The following is a 16108-nucleotide window of genomic DNA, read 5'->3' on the forward strand; positions in this document are numbered from 1 at the left end:
ACATTTTTATTATTTATTTTGAAACAGGGTCTCACTAAGTTGCAGAGGGCCTCATTAAGTAGCTGAGGCTGTCTGTGAACCGCAATCCTCCGGTCTCAGCCTCCCAAATGCTGGGATTACAAGCCTGCGCCACCACGCCCGGCTGTCAACAGTATATTATTGTTATCAATACTCACCCTACCAGAACTTCTTACTCTTAATTGTAGTTTACTACCTTGCTATGCATTTCTACATCTTGAATGGTGAGCAAAATAAATAACTCTAAGGAAATTATTTAAAAGTATGGTAATTCTAAAATGATATCATTTCCCCATTTTAAATTATTCCTTTTTTCTTAGAACTACTCTAATTTTTATTTAACAGTGACTAATAAATTTTTTTGCAAGATTAATCTCATACATTTTTGGTTAAAAATTCGGACCACTATTTAGCTGGTTATCGTGGTACACTCTTGTAATCTCAGCATTTGGATCCCAGGAGGATCATGGTTCTTGGACAGCATCAGCTACTACTCAGTGAAGCCCTTTGCAACTAAGTGAAACCCTATTTCAAAATAAAAAATAGGGCTGAAGGTGTAGCTTGGAGGTAGAACTCCACTGGGCTCCAATCCCCAGTACCGCAAAAAAAAAAAAAAAAAAGATAAAGACCACTATTTAATTTCTTACCAGGGTAAAATGAATTGAAGACAAAATAATCAGGGTCCTAAAATTTTAAGTATAAAGACATACTGTCTTTATTTCTATGTTTTCTATTAATTCAGAAAAAGATGTGATGTTGAACATCTCCTCTCCATAAGGCTCAGCTAGAACTAGAGATACCTGTTCTCAGGGGGACTCACACTGCCCTGGGGCAAGAAAATAGTTCAGGAAGAAACTCATTACTTAGGGTTACAAGGGCTATGCAAGAAGCAAAGAACTGGCTAAGAGAGTATAAGGAAGAGCAGATCTCTAGATAAGGGAAGTTATCTCCAAGGAAAGGGGGGAGAGATTTCTTTTAGAAGAGGGGAAGTCTCTCCAGAAAAATTATCTTTAAAGAATGGGAGAGAAAAGTATTCAGGGAAATTCTCTCTAAGGAACTCACAGCAAATTGAGAAGCAAGAGATTGGGAGGACAGGGACTGGGCATCTGAATGGGTAGAGGTACAGGGTGGAGAGGAAATGCAGGATGAGGGAGGGGGTGAGCATGTGGGTGGGAGGGCCCTCCACCAGGTAAAAAGGTCCCGGCTGTGCAGGAAAGAATTTAGTCTTCAGGAGTTACAAGAGGTTTGGCTAGCCCCGACAGCAAGCTAGGAGTGGCACAAAATAACAGTCTGGGAGCCTGGCAAGCACTAAATCAAGCAGGGCCTGTTAGCCAGGTTAAGACTGTGGATTTTATCCTACAGATCATTTGAAACCTTAAGAAAACTGAATTCCATGCCCTATGGGGAAAACACTAAGAAAGGGACACAGATACAGCTAGGCACACACCGGTAATCCCAGTTACTCAGGAGGCTGAGGGGCAGGTGGATTCCCAAGTTCAAGGCCAGCCCAGGCTAAATAGTAAGATGCCCTGGGAGGAGGCGGGAGGGAGAGGGGAAGAGGGGGAGAGGGAAAGAAACAAGAAAAGCAAGAGACTTGCACAGTGCAGGGAAAGTGACCCAAGGCAGGAATGTGGGTGGAGAGAGAGAGGTGAACAGGCTTGAGAAGCATCTGTGATAGAAAAAGCAAGGACACCTGGTGGCTCTGAATATGGCTTCAAGGGGTGATTTAGGAATGCCATCAAGGCTTTATTCTTGCCTGCCTGGGTAGGAGCGGAGAAGGCAGATGAAGATTTACAGGAAACCCTGAATTCTGTTCTCAGTATGTTGGCTTAAAATGTCTGTGAGACACATAATTGGTAGCCTGGAGCTCTAAGGAGAGGGCTGCTTGAGAAATTATATGTTGAGGGTGTCAGAAAACAACACGGGCAAGTTCATCCAGGAGGAGCTTGAGAGAAGAAGGCCAAGGAATGAGCTGCACAGGGCAGCGACACTTGGGCGTCAGGATGAGAAAGGGTCAGAGCAGAAGAGACCCTCTGTCTTTCTTCTCAAAAAAATGGCCGGGCTTGGTGGCGCACCCGCGCTTGGGAGGCGGAGACAGGAGGATCACGCAGGTTTGAAGCCAGCCACGCTGGCTTAAGAGACCCTGTTTCCAAATTAAAAAAAAATATAAAAATAGGTCTGGGAGTGTAGCCCGGAGAAGGGCTTCCAGGAACCCCAAAACCACAAAAAAAAAAGGTTGAGATATAAGAGGAAGAATACACAGGACACAGGTGGACACAAACAGCTTTAAATAAATGCCATAGTTACTATCCTTTCATTCTGTTAAACACTAAGTCACTTAGATTATTCTGGCAAAAGAAATAGTTACAGCTTTTCCCCTTTTTTGTGTGTGGAATTATGAACAAACCTGTATCTTAAATATGAAATGCACTCATTTTAGTTTTAAAAATCAGTTCCAATTTCATTTATTCTAGAAAGTAACTGCCAGATTTCATCTACACTAGACAAAAACTGCTAATGTGAATTACTGGCTATAAGCATCCTTCTTTCTGACACCAACCCTGAAACCTGCAAATTCAAAATAAAATGAAATGCATAAGCAAACCACACCCTGTTAATAAAACTTTATGCAGTCATATTTGGCATCAATAGGACACCAGGGCTGGCTCTCTTCCACTTCTGGATAGGAAATCAACTTAGCTTCATTCAGCAAAAATCTTTCATAAGAAAAAACAACATGGAGTAAAAGAACTACTCTCCCCTTGAATAAGAGAAGAGCTCTTTGTCTCCACAGCCCCCTTTATTCTCTTCCTGGAGCAGAGTTGATTCACATATCTAAATTACATATATATGCAAATATACATATACATAAATAGATCAATTACACACATGTTTTTTTTTTTCTTTGAATATACCAAAACATTGACCCACAGGGCTGGTGATGTGGCTCAATGGTAAAGCACTTGCCTAGTATGCAAGCCTAGGGGAGGGTTCAATCCCCAGCCCTGAAATAAAAGAAAAAAAGGCTCTGATGACAAAAATCACAGAACTACCCTTCCTCATCTGAATTAAAATTTTTTCCAGTATATTCTGGAGAAAAAAAAAACATTCCTGGCAAGTGTGTTTTTTGAGATCTATACTTTAGAAGGGTCATTTCTGTGATAGTCCTAAGAAAAGTAATGTTACAAGCAAAGTATGTACACGTGTTTAGTGTTGTGGATCATGCAGGCTCTAGGAGATCAGGATAGAAGCATTAATTTGTAGAAGTTGCCTCCATACCTATAAAAAATACTCATTTCTAGATTTCTAGAATATTATCACACAGCAATTTACAGGACCATTTATAATTTGTCAGAACTCTTAGCTTCATTATTTGATAAATTATGATTTTGAACAGAGGGAACTCTTAATTCATCTTTAATTAAGAGTTAATTAAAGATGAATTAAGAGTTCCCCTCTCAAGAAAAGGGGGACTGAGTCTTAAGTTTCTTAAGAGCGGACTTTTAATTCATCTTTACTTAAGAGTCACCTTTTAAGTTGCCAGTAAAGTAGCAAATAAATCTGATATCCATCAGTCTCAATCTTAAACTAACCATACATACATAATGTTCTAGTACACCCCAACTTCTCCAGAACACAAATATCAAATAATACACCCATTTATTTAAATTCTCTTTAAAACAATTTCCTGATGTACAAACTCTATTTAGTTTTGGACTTTGGATCTTTCTTTTACTTGGCACTGCAAGACAGAAAAGAGCTGGAAAGTTATTCGGGGCCAGCCTTCAGAAAAGACAGAAAGGACACAGTGGGAGAGTTCTCCAAATGAAACACACTCTCAGCTTGCAGCACAGAGCTGGAGTTCCTTGGGTAAGACCACAAACAAAGCGGCTGCTTTTTATCAAACCCTTTGCACATCACAGGCATGAAATGATGGTAATTAGATGTACTAATATAGATGTTCTTCCAGTTTTCCTAAGCATACCTTCATGTGTAGTCTTGTACACCAGTGAAATACCACAGAAATAGCAGAATAATTTCAAAGGAATGTGTGAACATTGTCAATATCTAAATCTAGGTTACTAGGGGAAAAAATAAAGATTCTTTGTCTGAAATATCATTGTGATACTTATGTTACTTTTAAGATATTTAATTAAGTCTATAAGAAAGAAAAACAGACAGATGGAGAAAATCAAATTACCTTAGACATATGTTAAAGATTTACGAGAGTTTTATACTGAAAAAAATAAATATTTGCATTAAATACAAAGTACAAATGGCAAAAGGTGCAATGTGAGAAAATGAGGGAATATAAAAGCGATATATATTGCAAAAAACAAGTTTATGTTTTTATTTTCTTTATATCTTTTTTCACTGACCATGTTTCAAATACAGAAGTCATTATTTTACTCCTAAAATGTTATATTTTAAAAGTCAAATAATTTTTATCTAAAGTTCATCTAAGAATATCTAACTAAGTTAAGGAAAAGACAAACCAGAAAAAATATATATATTTGCAATATAAGCAGCAGTGTCTAATGGGAAGTCTAGGACTAAAAGTTACAAACATTACAAATCAGTTCAGGAAGTCACTTGAAATCTCTGCGTCTTTCTTCCCCATTCTACTGAATGGAGATAACAGTGTTCACTGTAATTATTTACAAGCAAAATTTTCTCAAAGTCGATAAGAGAGAAATGCAAACATAACTCTAAAAGCATCATAAAAATACAAGATGACTATATTTGAATGAACAACACTTAATAAGATTAATAAATTGTTTTCTAACAAAGGAGAAACTATAAAGCTTAAAGTTTGTTTTTAAAAGGTCTTTTCTTTCCTCAGTTTTCTCAAAGGGCTGTTAGTGGTCAAGTAATGAACACAAATGAAGGGAGAAAGGCACAAAGGACAGGAACGCTGGCTGGCAACATTTCCTAACAAGGTGGCGAGGTAGGCAAGGTTCCAGGAGGCTGACAAGGGGTTTCGCTGAAGAGCAATGGCGGTCTGAAACTGAGCAAGTTAGTTCCCTATGTCTTCAACTGATGGATTCCATCTCCCTCCAAAATGTTTGCCCAAGAACAGTATCAAGGTCTCCAATCTCACTACTCTTTTTAGGTAACTGAATTCATTAGCATTATGTGACTCTTTAGGACTCCAAAATTAAGGTTTATTCAGACTATTAGTAACATGCCAAGAATTACTAGAAGGTAAAGGGGACAGGAGAGGGGGGTTTGAGTGAGTGTGGGAAAGACAGGAGGAGGAGGAGGAGGAAGAGGAGAAAGGACAGGAGGGGAGAGGAGAGAGAAGGGAGAGGAGAGAGAAGGGACGGGAAGGGGAGGGAAGGCAAGACAAGAAGGAAGAAAGCCAGGAGGAGGTGTGCAAACAGGAAGAAGAAGTGTGAAGGACAGACAAGAGAATTAGGGAACCCAACCAGAAAGATGCCCTCTGGATGCACTTCCGTCCCAAGTGTACTTGCAGGGCAGTTGCTCGGGGAAGTTGCTCCAGGGAATGTGACCCTGACTACCAAGGAAGGGCAGCCTGCCAAACCATGACAAGTACATTTTTCAAACCCTCCAAATGAACTAAGTTATTTGGCTACTTTCAGCACTGACCTTTCCAAGATAAAACATGTTTTAATAGATTTAGCTGACTCTGGGGTGACCAACAACCAACACCAAAAGAAACTTCTAAAAAAATACCATACATGTATTTAGAAAAAATGTGTATAAAATAGCACTGAGTGTTATTTCAGAGTGATAATTCCAACTTCAGATTTACTTTCATTTAAAATAAATGCTGCCAAGCATGGTGGCGCATGCCTGTAATCCCAGCACTTGGGAGACTGAGACAGGAGGATCGTGGTTCGCAGACAGCTTCAGCTACTTAGTGAACCCCTTTGCAACTCAGTGAGACCCTGTATCAAACTAAAGAATAAAAAATAGGGCTGGGAGTGTAGCTCAGAGGTAGAATGTCCCTGGGTTCCATCCATGGTACCACAAAAAAAAAATAAATGCTAGAGTCAGCAACTATATGGTGTATAATCGAAACAGTAACTATAAATTCCATACATTTTCCTTTTCTCTTATGTCCTACACACCTATAACCTTAACCAGAAGCAATCTACCTAGAATTTGCTTTCTTTTCCTTCTCCCTCCTTTCTTTTTTTTTTTTTTTTATTTCTTTTGGTAGTAAAGATTGAATCCAGTGGTGCTCTACCACTGAGCTACATCCCCAAACTCTTTTTGTTTTTCTATTTGAGACAGGGTCTCACTAAATTTCCGAGGCTGGCCTCGAACCTGAGATCCTCCTGAATCACTGGAATTATAGATGTGTGTCACTGAGCACAGCCAAGGATTCATCTCCTAGATAATAAAGACTACAGTCTACATATATGTTATTTATGATGACAACATAGCCAGAGCCATGCTGAAGCTTATGAAAACAAGAGGGAGTCATTTTGTAAGGTGTTGTGAAAATGCTTACAAATGGTGAAGAGCGATAGAGTATGTGAAGTTTATAAAAATACATGCAGGTTGAAACAGAGTGCAAGGGACCTCATGTAAGTTAAGAAGTCTGAACTTCTCTGGCAATGGAAGCATTGTTGAGGGAATTTTAGTAGGAGAAGAATATCAGGATCAAAAAAAGTATGCTCCCAAAATATGAAACTGGTAAAAACGTATGAGATGTGTGGCAGGTCTAAGAGCCACAGGATGGGCAGAGGGCTGAGGGAGGGCCTGCAAGAGATGGACTATGCCTGATGTTTGGCGAGGCTGAGGTAGCCATAAAAGGGGAAAGCAGCGATGGATACAAGAAAACCTTAACAAGGAAGCACTCCTAAGGCCTTTTGCCTCATGACTAAGCACTGACTAATACTGGAGGAGCACAGTAGGAGAGAAAAAGAAAATAGAAAATGAGAGGGAGGAATATAAAATTATTTCCAGAGTAACAGAGACAATTATGACACCACTAATAGAAGCTGGGGTACAACCGATATCTAGGTGAAAAAGAGTCCATTTTTAGTCAGAATAAGTTAATTGGACCTAGTCAAAGAGAAATGACCCCTAAGTCCTTGGAATATCACGTTAGAGTGTCACTCTTAGCTCTGACATGCAGCCTGGACAGCAGTTCTATTTAAAAACCCTCCCAGGCCGGGTGTGGTGCCCCACGCTTGTAATTGCAGCATTCGGTAGGCTGAGACTGGAGGATTGCAGTTCACAGACAGCATCAGCTAGTGAGGCCCTCTGCAACTTAGTGAGACCCTGTTTCAAAATAAAGAATAAAAAAACAGGGTTGGGGATGTAGCTCGGAGGTCAAATACCCCTGGGTTCCATCCTAGACCCGCAATAAATAAATAAATAAATAAATAAATAAATACCCTCCCAGAGCCCCGCATGCTGGCACACACCTGTAATCCAGTATTTGGGAGACTGACACAAGTAGATTGCAGGTTCAAGGGCAGCCTCAGCAACTAAGAGAGACCCTGTGAGTGTAGCTTGGAGGGAGAACACCTCTGAGTTCAATCTCTAGTACCAAACAAAAAATTCCCAGGTGTTGACATATTAGAACATCCAAAGGTACAAAAGGTTCTGTCTCCAAGCTACACTCTCCCAGCACTTGTTTTTGGAGTCACAGGAGCACACAGTAACTGTAGAAAGGCTCCATTTGTTTATAGTGAGAAAAAAGGCAAGAATTTGAATTCAATGTTATTTATATAGCATTAGTTTAATATTTATATAGCATTAGTTTAATATATGTTTAACATATAACATATAATTATATGTAATATATAATACATATCACATATATTCTCATATACAAGTCTTATATATATATGTATTATATTAATACATCACATATATTCTCATATATACAGAATCTTCTATATATGCATATAAGAAGCAATATATATTGAGAATCATATATATATTTATATGAGAATCCTATATAGCACTAGAAGTAGTTCAGTTGTAAAGCACCTGCCTAGCCTACAGGAAATCCTGGGTTTGATTCCCCAGGAGAGTGGAGCTGTCAATCAATCAAAAAGTAAGTAGTACTGGAATTCCACATGTCTTTTGATCCTCCCTTTCCTCTTTAACCCACAGCAACTGGCTCACCTACCTAAAGACAGAATTCTCTGGGCCTGTATTCCTTCATCTATAAGAAAGACTTAGAGGCTTTTTAGTACTTCCCCTGGTGCTTTGTGCTGAAGAATCCAATGAGTAAAAATGTTTTGCAAATTATGAAATAAATTTACCAATTAGCATGATTATAATACTCAAATCTAGTGTGCAGTTTTTAATTTATCCCATTATTTCTCCACAAGAAATACAGAACTACAATTCTTGGCCTGTCTCCAATCTTTAAATTCTATGTAACATTTATGTAAGTATAACAATATAGTCACCCGTAAGTCAATGCTCACAGGAAGAGAGATACGAAATAAACAGTAAATTTTTCTTTTTCTTTCTTTTTGTGGTACTGGGGATGGAACCCAGGGGCTTTCTATTTCTGAGCTACACCCCCAGACCTATTTCTTATTCTTTATTTTGAAACAGGGTCTCACTGAGTCACAAAGGGTCTAAGTAGCTGAGGCTTGCTGTGAATTTCAATTCTCTTGCCTCCTCCTGAATTTTTTTAGTGTGAATTGAACTCTAGGGCAGTCTAGCTCTAAGCCACACCTCGAGCCTTTTTTATTTTTTATTTTGCAACTGGGTCTTGCTAAGTTGTTGAGGGTCTCAGTTGTGGAAACTGTCCTTGAACCTGTGATCCTCCTGTCTTAATCTCCTAAATGCTAGCATTACAAGTACTAGAATTATGCACTCTGATTATTTTTCATAATTTTAATCAGTAGCTTTGTGAATTTTCACTTCAAACCTAAGATTCTTTTCTGGAACAGTATTTTGATGGGTCACCTTAACATTTTTGCTTAGTGCTTTATTTTTATTTCTCTTTATAAAGCACTGATCTATTAATTTCCACAACAACAATATGGAAATAATTCAATAATTTCCTGCAACAAGAAAAACAAGAAATCAACTCTACAGCTTGCCTTAGGTATTTGGAATAAGCAGCAGGAGTAAATTTTTTAACTGTTGCTTTCTCACGAATTCTTCCTCTCTCAGAGAAAAGGAGCTCTTTAATTAGCCAATACTTTATTGTGTGTGTGTTTTTTTTTTCCTCCTTTAGAAGTTTATGATAACAGGAATCACAACAATTTATGGTGATATGAAACATCATTCCATGTAGCTTGGACTCAAGGCTTGTTAAATTAAAAAGTGCCTTTTTACAAAATTAATCATAATTTGAGTGAGGGTTATTATAGGTGGAGGATACCTATAATCTTAGCTACTCTATTTGGGAGGGTAGCTGAGGCAGAAGTCTGGCAAGTTTGAAGCCAACATGGGCAACTTAATGGAACCCTGACTCAAAATAAAAATATAAAAAGAGCTGGGGATGTAGCTCAGCGCTAGAATGCCCCTAAATCCAATCCCCAGCACCACAAATAAGTAGACATAATTTTATATTAATCTTTAATTTAAAGACGGTAAGTAGAGGCCTCCACAACAAAGAAATAAAATAGGGCTGGGGGTAGCTCAGAGGTAGAATGATATTGGGTTCAATCCCCAGGATCAAAAGAAAGAAAAGAAAAATATAAGTAGAAATTTTTGTTTATGTATAGTAAAAAAAAAAAAAAACTCAAAGTAATTCCACTTAAATTAAGCTATACCAAGAATTCCTTAGCTATTAGTAACAAAGTTGCTCCTGAATATTTTAAAATACTATAGGAGCCAGGCACGGTGGCCCACATCTGCAATCCCAGTACTTGGCAAGCTGAAACAAGAGGATCCCAGGACAACTTCAGCAAGTAGTAAGACTCTCATCAACCTAGCAAGACTCTGTTTCAAAATAAAAATAAAATAGGGTTAGGGGTACAATTCAGAAGACCAATATACATATACATATCTCTAGTATGTGTGTGGGGGGGGGGGGATCAAACCCAAGTTCAATTTTTTTTTTTTTTTTTTTTTTTTGCAGTACTGGGGATGGAACTCAGGGGCCTTCTACCTCTGACCAATACCCCCAGCCCTATTTTTTATTCTTTATTTTGAAACAGGGTCTCACTGAGTTGCAAAGAGCCTCACTAAATAGCTGAGGCTGTCCATGAGCGAGGATCCTCTTTGTCTCAGCTTCCCAAATGCTGGGATTACAAGTGTGCACCACCTCGCCCGGCTCCAAGGTCAATTTTAAGTTGCCACTGAAGGCCCCCCAGGTGAGGTCACGGAACCTCATGGGTCACAGTATATTCAATGATCATGATGACCAGTCAAAGATCAGCCACATACCTTGTAACAAACAATGGAAGCCCATGGGTCACAGTTTATTCACATGCCTTGTGACCAACAATACCAAGTATCATCAATAGTTCAATATTCCTGCATTTTCTGCAGGTTAAAAAAAATTCTTAAAAGTTTGTCAGCGTGTCATGTTGCAGAATTAACAGTAACATCTGCAACACACGCCACATCAACTTTGAAGGACTAAAATGGTAACTCTTGAAATAAATGACAAATTACATTATTTTCACAATTATCAGAATTCTCAAATCTAAAAGTACATGGCTGGAATAAGTTAAAATTCTCTCTACTATAAATGCATACACTTACAAATATCTAGCAACAAAAAAATTCTTGAGCTGAGTGAGCATGGTGGCACAGGCTTGTGATCCCAGCATGTGGGAGGCTGAGTACAGGAGGATTTGGGTTCACTGACAGCCTCAGCTAGTGAGGCCCTTTGCAACTCAGTGAGACCCTGTTTCAAACTAAAGAATAAAAATTAGGGCTGAGGTTGTCGCTCAAAGGTATAAGGCCCCTGGGTTCCATCCCCAGTATTGCAATAAATAAATAAATAAATAAATAACCCTTTATTGGTAAAGCTAACTAAAACTGATTAAATGGAGGGGCTGAGGTGTAGGGCAAAGTGTATTCTTAACACCAGGAGGTTTCTAAATCTGATCTATGACACTCTCTGCCCCAAATCAAGATTAAATGGATATGTGAAGGTGATAAATGTTGCCTACAGCTAATGATTATAGTTATCATGGTCCTATCCACACAGTGACCATCCAATGTCCTGTGTCCTTTTCTCCCCCACAAAAAGGATACTTAACAGAGAAAAATACAGAAACAAGAGCTCATTGTTAAAATTCCAAGACCTTAGAACCAAAAGTAGTTTTCCTCTTGAACAGAACATTTAAATATAAAACATCCAGGGAGCAGTCATTAAATCAGTATTTCTAACACTAATATGGTGCTAAGAATGATGTCAGCATTCAGTCAAGTCAGGGGCAACTTTTAATCCAATCATGAATGTAACTGTTACAAATCCTGAGCATCACTGCCAAGCACAATGTTGCCAAGTTGAAAAACATAACTGAATTAGTAAATGCTGCAGTATTCAAGCGACCTGCACCGAGTGAAAACTCAGCAAACACCCTTGTTCTTTCTGAACAATGACCTAAAGAGTGAATCACTATAAAGAGAGCAGACGACACATATTCAGTTCATCTGTTCGACCTCAAACGCGCGGAGGTCTGACAGCCCCAAGGAGAAGACACAATGAATTCAGTGCCACCGACTAGTCACTTCAGGCATCAGAGTGTCTGCAAGGGGATGAGTGGGAAGAATAAGACCGAGGGGCAGGCAGAACGCGTGGGGGAGGGCTTGTTCAGGGACAGCGAGGAGGACGGGCGCTCGGTGGGTGCAGCAGAAAAGTCTGGCTGGTACAGGAGAAAGAAAAAAAAGTTCGGGTATGACATGGCACCAAGACCGGGACACAGAAACTGAGCCCAACCCGGCAGGACCAGCCTTTGTGGATTCCCCACTTTGCCCAATCTGTAAGCTCAGGTCTGCCCCCTGCGCGCTCTCCCCGGCCCCATCCCCTGGAAGCGCCGGGGCGCGGGTGGGGCGACCGCCCGGCGCGTCCATCCATCGGGACCTGGACGCCGGCCGAGGCCGCGCCGGAGCCACACTTACGAGGACGCGCTGGGCACGAAGAAGTCCACGGCGAAGCCGAAGTAACTTCCCTCGGGGCCCGAGTACTCGGCGGGGCTGTCGGCGTCCAGGTTGTAGGCGGCGCACAGGGGCAGCAGGAGTCCGGGGAGAAGGAGCAGCAGGCGGCGCGGGGGGCCGGGGCGCGGCGGCCGCTCGGGGGCAGCCATGGCCCCGGGGCGCCCCACTCGCCGGCCCGGGAGGCTGGGCCGAGCCGGGACCGAGGGCGGCCGGCGGGAGGAGGCGCGGGGCGGCGGGCAGGCTCGCCGCGCTGGGGCCGCCGCTGGGGACTGAGAGCCGGGCGGGCTGGGCAGGAGGCGGGAGCGGGAGGAGCAGGGGAGGAGGGAGGAGCAGGGGAGGAGGGAGGAGCAGGGGAGGAGGGAGGAGCAGGGGAGGAGGGAGGAGCAGGGGGGAGGAGGAGCAGGGGGGAGGGAAGAGCAGGGGGAGGAGGGAGGAGCAGGGGAAGAAGCAGGAGGAGGAGCAGGAGGGGAGGGAGGAGCAGGGGGGAGGAGGAGGAGCAGGGGAAGAAGCAGGGGGGGAGGAGGAGCAGGGGGAGGAGCCGCCGCAGGCATAGCAGCCAGCCCCGGAGGAAGTGGGGGCGGAGAGCCGCGCACAGGCCAGCCCAGCCCCAAACCTCTTCCGCGCCCTGGCCGCCGAGCCCCGGCCCCGGTGGAAGGCCACCCCGGCCCCCGGGAACTCCCCGAAGACTTTGAAGAAAGCGGAAAACACTGTCCGCTTCTCCTATTTCTGCTGCTTAGCTGGAAGGCTCTCACCCATAAAACTTTTTTTTTTCCTTTTGCAGTACTGAGGATGGAACCCAGGGACATCCTACCTCCGAGCTACACCCCCAGCCCTATTGTTTTTGAAACTTTATTTTGAAACAGGGTTTCACTGAGTTGCCAAAGTTCTCACTAAGCAGCTCAGGCTGTCTGCGAACCTCCGATCCTCCTATTTCAACCTCCCCAAGGCTGGGATCACAAGCGTGCACCCCCACGCCCGGCTCGGAACTCTTAATTATGTGTGGTTTTCCTCCCCAGTCCGTCCCACACAGAGACGCTGGACTTGATTATAATCTTCCAGAACGCTAGCACAGCCTCGCCCAAGAGAGGCGTGCTAAATCTGCACGTCAGGGTTCGTTGAAGAAAAGAGCGGCCAGACACAGAATCCGGACGAAATAGTCGAGTTCCTGGTTGGCTCGTTGGAGCTGTGTAATTTCCAAACACTGATGCATTGGCTTGGGATTTTTAGGTCGACGTGATTTTAAAGGTGGAGGAAAGAAACTGGTGCAGGAACTGAAGGCCCTGTAGCTATCAACACGGATTGATTGTGAGACTTCCTTCAGGACTGGAACCCGGATCTTCTCTGTCTTCCCAGGACCTTATCATGCAGATAATAATTAACCGATAAAATGTTCAATCAGTGAGTGGACTGCGGAGGAAATGATGAGGTGAGTGAGCTTTGCTCACAGTGACTTTCCCGTGCTCTGCATCACATCCTAAAGAGCTTGATGAAGAGGATAAGCTGTAGGTTATGTGGGGCTTAAATACTTAAAAGTACTGCAGCAGTAATTACGGATTTTCCCCAAAGCAACTGTTAAACTCAATCAATAAAAATCATGGTGAGGCGTGGTGGTGGGCAGCGGCTTGCTTTCCATCAGCACCCGGGAAGCTCAGACAGAAGGATTCCTTGAGCCTAAGAATTCAAGAACAACCTGGGATCATAACAAGACCCTATCTCAAAAACACAAAACAAAACCATAAAAAGCCCCAGACACCCCCCCCAAAAAAAAAACCCTGATTATAATATTTATAATACCGATGGCTATTAAATAATTCTGTGAAAGGATATTTATTTTTATTTTACTTGAAAACATGATCTCACTAAATTGCAGGGGGTCTCGCTAAGTTGCCAAGGCTGGGTGTGAACCTGTGACCCTCCTGTCTCAGTACAGAGATTACTGACATGAGCCATGAAGCCAGTTCACTCCTCAACTCTGTATCCCAGGACCGAGGTCTAGCAGACCATGAAAAAGAAGAATGAAACACCAGAGGCTCAGGGGAAGGCAGAAGCCAGAGGAATGCCCACCAAAACTTGGGTGAAAAACTCATCCCCGATGGGCCTGCAAACTGCTACTAACAGCACTTATTCTTTTAGTTGTTCTAAATGACTTTATTTCAAGTTAACAGTTTTGCAAACCAAAGAATTTGTTTAAAACGGATAAAAATGCATATATCTTGGTTAGGAGACAAACACCCAGTACTTTAAGGCACGCGGCGTTACAATTGCAGGCACCTTTGTGTGATCGTGCATGAGCAGCCATCCACACAAGTGCCTTGCAAATTGCATTACAGAACTTAACAATTCAGCTGGCGCTTATTCAGAGTGTACATTGTGCAGGGTACTTTGTGCACAGAAGAGGGAAAAAGCATGTTTTATTCTATGGAAGAAAAGCAACGTCCCTCACACACACCCACAGCAGCACTCTTTAAAAGATGTACATTGCAGCAATTTCTGGCTTAAAAGGAGAACTGCTTAAGATAGCTACATTAATAATACTATTTTTACAGAGAAAATAAAATATTGAGTAGTAAAAAGAGTTTTGGCTTTCAATGTTACAGTCTACACCTCCGACCTTTAAAATCTTGACTTCTTTGCTTGGTGTAAATTCAAGTGCCTGGACTCAGTTCCTAGTTTCACAAGGCTCTAGTTGTGTGACCCTGGGAAAATCAATCCAACCATCCCATGTCTCGATTTTCCAATCTATAAAATGGAAATAATAATTGTTCCTATATCATAGAATTGAAAAGTCCTCGTTGCTACTAATATTTCGACTAGTAATCACAAATTTGTATGATTATTATACTTTCTTACCTCTCCTATTTATCCAACAATTTCCTTAATAACTATAATCAAACTAAGACTCCATTTGGCTTTATCCCTGAACACAAAGAACTTAGTCTAGTTATGCCAAAATATTTTAAGAGAAATTTCAAATGTTATCTCTTTAAGGATAGCAAGAGTGTTTCAGCTCATAACTCCCCAAAACCCTTCTGAAATCCCTGTCTGCCACCCTCGATTTCTCCAGAGCCTTTAATCCACTGAACCCAGCCTTGGAATTTTTATTGCTTCGGTTGTTTGTCTAATTCTCCTGCCTCTCCTCTCACAGCTTTTTACTAAGGAGAGCTAGTTGGCCTCTCAGGCTTTCTCCCGAGCCCTGAAGCTACTACTTGTTTGATCTGTATCAGAAAAGATCACAGCCAGGACCCTGATCCTTGAATGAAGGGAGCAGACAGAAGAGAAGGGAGATACAAAGTGATACTCTCTCCAATCTAGAGAGACCCTGTTTCAAAATAAAAATAGGGCTGGGGATGTAGGTTGGAGGTAGAATACCCCTGGGTTCAATCCCAAGTACTAAAAAAGAAAAAAGAAAAAAATAGGTTAACTTTGTTAACCTTTAACATCTTGGGCAGGAGACTTTGGAGGCAACACACCTGTGCAGATGTCCTCAGTCTTAAAAATAGACCATGCTCATCACCTCCTCAGAGCCCCTGTTTCTAAGGTTCTTTTCTCCTCAACTTGAAATACCATTCCTGTCTTGGATTTATTTCCTTCCTTCTCTTATGTTTCTAAGGCTAATCTACTCACAACCTAGTATCCAAAAATTCAGTGTATTGCTGTTGTTTTTGACAGCATTTGAATATATCCTATTTAATGTTAATTCTTGATGTGTCTCAATATATTACTATTTTTCCTATTGAAATTTAAAGTTTCCTAAAAAGAGGGGCAGCCAGGTGTGGTAGCACATGCTTGTAATCCCAGCATTTGGGAGGCTGAGACAGGAGGAACTGGGTTTGTGGCCAGCCTCAGCTACTTAGTGAGGCCCTTTGCAAATCTGTGAGACCCTATTTTGAAATAAAAAATAAAAAATAAAAAAATAAAGCTGAGGGTGTAGCTCAGAGGTAGAATGCCTCTGGGTTCTATCCTGGTACCGCAAAAAAAAAAAAAAAAAAAAAAAGGAGGAAAGTTTTCTAAATTTATGTACTAA

The 16108-nt window shown here is 41.6% G+C and overlaps 1 protein-coding gene across 2 annotated transcripts in view; it reads right to left on the reverse strand.

The window, feature by feature from the left end:
- The window catches only part of ITGAV (integrin subunit alpha V), a gene marked incomplete at both ends in the record, with an annotated part of 83677 nt that extends 71444 nt beyond the window's left edge, over positions 1–12233 (reverse strand). For both annotated transcript variants that reach the window (XM_080689614.1, XM_080689613.1), the window contains one exon: positions 12049–12233. In XM_080689614.1, coding sequence (XP_080545740.1) covers positions 12049–12233 — 185 coding nt within the window. The remainder of the gene's footprint in view (positions 1–12048) is intronic.
- Positions 12234–16108: the final 3875 nt, after the last annotated feature.

This window comes from Muscardinus avellanarius (assembly GCF_963383645.1).
Source record: "Muscardinus avellanarius genome assembly, chromosome: 2".
Taxonomy (NCBI): domain Eukaryota; kingdom Metazoa; phylum Chordata; class Mammalia; order Rodentia; family Gliridae; genus Muscardinus; species Muscardinus avellanarius.